The following is a 6,229-nucleotide window of genomic DNA, read 5'->3' on the forward strand; positions in this document are numbered from 1 at the left end:
AGATAAGGGGAGACTAGGGCCCTACAGCTTGAGGCTGTCGATTCTAGAGTCAGATCCCTTTGCTGTGGCTGTGCAAACCCCACCTTGGATTGCAGAGAGGGGTTCTCCCCGGTGGGAGATTCCTCCTGCCAGGCCAGATTGGCTCCTGGCTCTGGGGGCCTGGCGAAAGGCACAGCCCACTTCTGATTTCCCTTATAGCCCTCTTCACAATCTGAAGTCAGGCTGTGGATTCCTGCCTGCCCTTGTTTATTGCCTGTCTCCACCTCACTAGACTGTAAGCTCCAGGAGGGCAAGGCTGAGTTTCTTTCTCTAGGTTTCCAACACTGCCCCAGCCCTGACCGGCTGCTTATAAATATTTGTTGAACAAATTTATAAGGTTCTGGTAAATAAAAGCTCCCCCTGTCCGGCTCTGTTTTGAGATTGGAAGTTGAGAACCTCCACCAAATTCTCAGACGGACCCGCCCCGGAGGAGAGATTCAAACAAACCTCGTCCTGGCAGCTGAGGGGGGCCGATACAGCAGTCTCCGTCTTCTGCTTCCTCCTCATACCTGAGGAGCCTCCTCGACACCAACTAATCTTTGTGCTCCCTAGAGCCCTGCCCGGACCCTTTAACCACAGCTGCTCCCCATGTCCGGTTTCAGCCGGCGGGAGCCTGTTCCCACTCCTCTCAGCGCCAGAGGATCCCGGCTGCTACGAAGTTACAAACCCGACACCAGGCCGCGCAAGCCTTTGTCTCTTCTTTATTTGCGGATATAATTATGCACCGCACTCTAAATTAGAGATAGATTTTTTTCTGATATACATTTCATCTTATTCACCACGAGCACACCACACGCACAGTAGAACAGTTCCACACCTGATAAATTGCACAAGATGAGAGTTTAGATTCCTGAAAACCGGCAGGCAAGCTGGCCCCGCCGCGGCTTCTCGCCTCCCGGCTTCGTTGAAGGAAATCTCCCGCCCAAAGTGGATTTCCCAGTCAGCCTTTCCCGCTGCAGGGTTGAAACGTCTCCGGAATGGGAAGCACTCTTGCTGGAAATGGCTGGACGCTGTAGATTCCGAGCACTGGATGGATATGAAATGTCCCCCCAAGGTCAAGTTTCCACGCCTGCGAGCTGCGCCCCCTCTCCCTCACTTCCCAACCCCCCCGGTGACTGGAACCAAAGTGTCAGGGCCCCACTTGGAAGGACAGAGAACCCTGCCCGCAAATGCGCCCTGCCTTCCCCCAAAACCAGGGTGTTGTGGAAAAGAAAAGACAACAGAAACGCAGACGCAATGGATCGTGAATCCCTATCCCCTCCCACCCACCCCCATCCCCGAATAATCAGAAACTAGGAACCAGAGATGTTTAAAGCTTGGCTTCCCAAGCGCGGCGGGAGGGCGCACTGGGCTGGTGGGGGAGGGGGGAAGGGAGAAGGGGGAGAGCGCGGAAGCGCGGCGGGGGCTCGCCCTTGAGCCCTAGTCCTCCGCGTTGGTTCGGTAGGCCTCGATGAGGCCCTCGAGGGAGTGCACGAAGCCGGACACGCTGCAGATGCCGCCGATGACGAAGATGGCGACGTCGAAGAAGACTTGGTGCCACAGCAGCTTGCGCCAGAGCAGGCGCAGGTGAAAGAGGCTGGGCAGCAAGAAACAGAGGCCGGCGCCCGTGAGGCTGCCGGTGAGGCCCATGAGCAGCGCGAAATGCGGCACATAGATGGCCATGAGCAGCGTGAAGACAACAAGCGCGCAGCGCAGCGTCAGCCCCCAGGACTTCAGGCGCCCGTCGCCGCCGTAGCAGGCCGGGAAAAAGGCGCGGCTGCCTTCCTGGAAGAGTGACTTCTCCAGAACCTCGACAGCGGCGAAGAATGGCAGAGGATAGGACAACAGCGCCTTGGCCACCAGAAAGATGTTGACCACGGCGCGGATGGAGCCAGGCAGGTTATCCGTGATGACCTCCTTGGTCTCGTCGGCCCAGGTGAGGTAGGCGACGAGCGCGAAGAGGCCCTTGAGCACGCAGGCGGCGATGTGCGTCCAGTTCATCATGCAGTGGAACTCGCTGGGCTGCTGCATATTGCCCTCCAGCGAAGGCAGGAAGATCTGCGACGTGTAGCTGAACACAATAATGCCAATGGAGATGGGGAACTTCTTGACGTCGATGTAAAACTTGACCTTCTCCCAGGCCCAGTCGCGTGCCCGCGATAGACAATAGGCTATGACTAGGATATTGATGACGAAGTGGGCCAGAGTGCACAGCAGACTGAACTTGGACACGGCCTTGAGGTTCTTAAGGAAGGCGCAAGGCAGGAGCACAGCCGTGGCGATAATGGACCAGGACTTCTGTGACACGGGCAGCCCCGGGAAGCTATTGTACATGAGGTTGCCACTCACCACCACGTACAGGATGCACGTCATCACTAGCTCGATGATCTGCGCCACGTTCACCACGCGGCCGCCCAGCGTGGGGAAGCGCGGTGCACAGCAGGCGTTGGCTATGGCCACGTATGAGTCCCGCACGCGCACCACCTCGCCGTCTTCATTCTCCTCGTACAGGCACGCGATGAGGATCTTGCCGGTGTAGCAGCACACCACGGCGGCGAAGATGATGAGGAACAACCCCAGGTAGCCGCCGTGCAGGATGGCGTAGGGTAGACCCAGCACGAACATGCCCTGTGGGGCGGAGAGGCAACCAGACGCGGATGCTCAGCGAACTTGCAACCGATATGGGGCCCGGGGGGCGTGGCTTAACGCTGTGGCCCGAAGGGGGCGCTAAGGACACTGAGAATTGGGTCTGAGCCGCCGGGGAGGAGAGGTTAAGGGCAGGCTGCGGGGTGGATGTAGGGGAGCTAATAGTGAGCCCCGGTGTCGAGCCAGAGATGGAGAGGGAGGCACGTACGGACGGATCTGAGAAGGAAAGGTGAGCTAATGGCTGGAGGTAGCGATAGGGCTAGGGTGGGAGAGGGCTGAGAATAGGCAGAAGCCACAGGAGGCAAGAGAGATACTTCGGGATGGTTTCTGGGGACACGACCAGAATGAGGAGTTGGGGGAGGAGATGAGAAGGGGCAGGAGGGAGGGTGGTCGGAAAGGGGCGCTAAGAAAGGTAGCGAGCTGGGCCTGAGCCACTGGAAAGAGAGGGCATGAGATTTGTGGTGGGGCTGGAATGGGGCAAGGGAGCTAAAGAAGGAAACTCGGGAGTCTCAGGCTCAAACCAGAGGAGGAAACGTTGAAGGCGGCAGTTGTGGCGGGGAAAGGAGATAGGGTAGAGAGGGAGAGGGGCTGAAGGTGCGGCAAAGCCCCTGGGAGGCAAGAACAGAGACAATGTGGAGATGCTTGGGGGAGCATGGCGCGGAGAGGAGGAAGCAGGGTTGGAAACTGAGAGTCTTAGGACAAGGCTGGAGTTACAGTGTGGCGAGGGCGAGTCCTAAGGAAGGGGGCTAAGTGGAGGCTGCGGAGGCAAGTAGGAGGAGGAGCTTGACAGAAAGGCGCCAGCGCGACGGGCCGGAAAGCCGAACCGAACCAGAAGCTTCATGGTCGGGCGGACAGGGCTATATGGTTTAGAATCCACATGGGGACTAAGAGCTAACGAAATCCAGGGTCCTGGAGGCCTACGAGCCTCCAGCCTCCTGCCCTGGCCTCCCTTGGGGCCTATCAAACGGAGCTTTGAAAGACGCCCCGGGAAGGCGCGGGAGAGCAGCCCCGGGTCCGTGATCCAGCAAGGCCGTCTCGCCGGGCCCGGAATGGAAAGCGCCTTGGGTCGGGCCATCTTGTGTTCAGGGCCCGGTGGAGTCCTGCTGACCCCGAGATATCGAGCAACCCCTGGAAGGCCTCTGCTCCCAGGAAACCTGCTTTCCGTGGCCCCAGTGATAGTGCGCTCTAGGGACGCCCGGGGCCAAGCTGTAAGGGTCCAGGGGTGCCTAGAGCTGAAGTCTCCTTCCGCCCAGAAAGCCGCAGCCTGCCAGCCACTGCTAGCTCGGAGGTCGTTGCCAAGACTCCAAACCTGCTCCCGGTGGAGGAGTCCTGCGCCTCCTGGTGGGGAGTGGGGGGTGGGAATAAGGGGAGAGGGCCTAGAGAGCAGGGGCCATTCTTAGCCTCTGGAGAGGGCTTCGCCAGGGTCACATGCGGAGGAGCTGGCCGCCTCTTTGCGGTGCAGCCGGGATTTCGGGCGAGAGGGGCGAGTCTGTGCACAGGTAATGCCGGATTATTGCGGACTAAATGTGCTTGTGTGGGAGCATGTGTGTGCGTTCGTGTGTGTACACCTGTATGCCTCCAACAGGCAGCAGCACCTGAGGGAGCAGGCTGGTTCCTCTCTGCATGCCTCTGTGCATGTGTGTATGCATATGTTCAAACGAGTATTCATGTGTTTGGTATACGCAGGTACATGCTTTTGTGTATGGAGATGTAGGGTGTAGGCAGGTGCATTTGGGGATAGTACTGTGGTCTATATATAGATGCATGTCGTGTGTGCTTGTGCCTGCGCATTTGTTCGTGGGAAGGGGGGCTGTGGGTATGTGGTGTGCCTGCCTGTGTACGTGTGCGTGTCAATGCGTGTGTGCAGGGGGAGGAGACTCCGAGCTCAGCGATTTCCCCTTCTTCTTTCCTCCCAAAAATGCAGCTGTGAATCCGTTCCAGAGTCCAAGACCAAATCGTGCCCTCCAATCCTGATTTTCTTTCTTTCTCATCCCTCCCCGCTCCCCCCGCCCCAATTTCCTTCACTTTTGCAGTGTCTCCGGACAGGTGTCTCAGACCGAACCTCAGCCTAGCGGTCTTGCAGCTGGTGCCATGGGAGGGAGTGTGGGTTAGGGCGGGAGACACCGCCTGGGGGCGTAGGTCCCCGCGCTGGGCTTGGAGGGATGGAGAAAGGGCGATTCCTGGGTTCAGGAGGGGGTCTGGAGGCCGAGATCACCGGGTGACTCTGTCGGGGGCAGAGCCTGGCAGGCTGAGCTGGGAGGGGGGAGGGCAGGCAGAACTGGGAATCCCGCGCTCACCTGGATGGCGTTGGTCACGTTCCAGCCTGCCTCCCACGCCGTGATCTTGGGCTTGTCGTGGCCCCCGAACTCGCCACCAGCTCCCACCTGGTCCTTGGAACCCGAGGGCGGCAGAGGGGCGCCGCTGCCGCGCTGATAATGGATGTCTCCCTCGACGGGCGGTTCAGCGCCCTCGTCCCCGCAGGGCTCGCCTTCGGCTTTCAGGATGTCCATCTGCAGGCCCTGGCGGTGCTCAAAGTCGAGGTCGTCGCAGTGCGCGAAGCCCACCGCCTCCTCATCCGTGGCCGCCTGAAAACCCATCCTGGCGAACATGCCGCTCACCTTGGCCTGGGACTTGTTGGACACGGACGTGGCCACGTTGGACAGCTTGCTGCGGAGCAAGGTGGCCATGGCGGCGGTGGGGACAGCGGAAAGGACAGAAGGACCCGAGGATGCGGGGAACGCGATGTAAGACGGCGAGGGCCGGCGGGGCGCAAAGTCGCTATCTCCGCTTGCTCTCCGCGCGACGCCCCGGGGCTCTCTGGCTCATGACCCTCGCAGCCGGCGTTCGAGGCTCGCTCAGGGCTGGACCGGGCAAGCTGGCAGCAGGTCTGGCAGAGCGGCGGCGGCGGCGGCAGTGGCTAGTGCACTGCGGAGCTGCCGCGGGGCGCGGGCTAGGCTGCGGAGGGCGGCGGCGGCGGCGGCGGCGGCAACGGCGTCAGAGCAGCTACGCGAAGCTGGCGCGGCGCCCCCACCGGTGCGCGGCCCAATGCGCTCCCGCCCCTCGGAATCAGGCGGTGCGGGGGTGGGGGCCTGGAGAAAGGAAATACCCGGAGGCAGGGGACGTGAGGAAGGGGCTAGAATGAGAGAAAGGGGGCGCCGAGGGATTCAGACGTGAGCTGGGGGCAGGAGAAGGGCGCCCTTGGGAAGGAGGCGGGAGGGAGTGCGTGAAAGAGGGAGCGCCCAGGGCAGGGGAGGGGGGGCGAAGTGCTGCATTTCTAGGGGAGGTGCTAAGCTCGCATCCTGGCCCTTCCCACCTCGCCGCCGCAGGGAGGGAGGGGGCCGGCGTGGGCTGATGCTCGTAGTCTCCTGCCCCCGGACCACCCCCTCCAGAGTCCGGGAGCTGTGCAGCCCCAGATCCTCTGGCTAAGGGCTGGTCTGGGCGCCCCGAGAGCCCGCAGAACTGAGTTGTCAGTCTCTGGAGGAGCGGGTCGTCTAGAAGTCAGTCTGTTTCCCTGGCACCCATCCTTCGCGCTTAAACCTGGCCGAGAGTCCCCCTTGAAGGTAGA

At 60.9% G+C, this 6,229-nt stretch overlaps 1 protein-coding gene across 1 annotated transcript; it reads right to left on the bottom strand.

Annotated features, from left to right (window-relative positions):
* Window positions 1-724: 724 nt before the first annotated feature.
* Window positions 725-5,846, bottom strand: SLC32A1 (solute carrier family 32 (GABA vesicular transporter), member 1). The gene is made up of 2 exons (XM_011929052.1): window positions 4,962-5,846; window positions 725-2,646 (listed from the first exon to the last, which is right to left on the bottom strand). Exons 1-2 carry the CDS (start codon window positions 5,349-5,351, stop codon window positions 1,459-1,461), a joined length of 1,578 nt encoding a protein of 525 aa, XP_011784442.1. The 5' UTR covers window positions 5,352-5,846; the 3' UTR covers window positions 725-1,458.
* Window positions 5,847-6,229: the final 383 nt, after the last annotated feature.

This window comes from Colobus angolensis, unplaced genomic scaffold (genome assembly GCF_000951035.1).
Source record: "Colobus angolensis palliatus isolate OR3802 unplaced genomic scaffold, Cang.pa_1.0 Scaffold8, whole genome shotgun sequence".
Lineage (NCBI taxonomy): Eukaryota > Metazoa > Chordata > Mammalia > Primates > Cercopithecidae > Colobus > Colobus angolensis.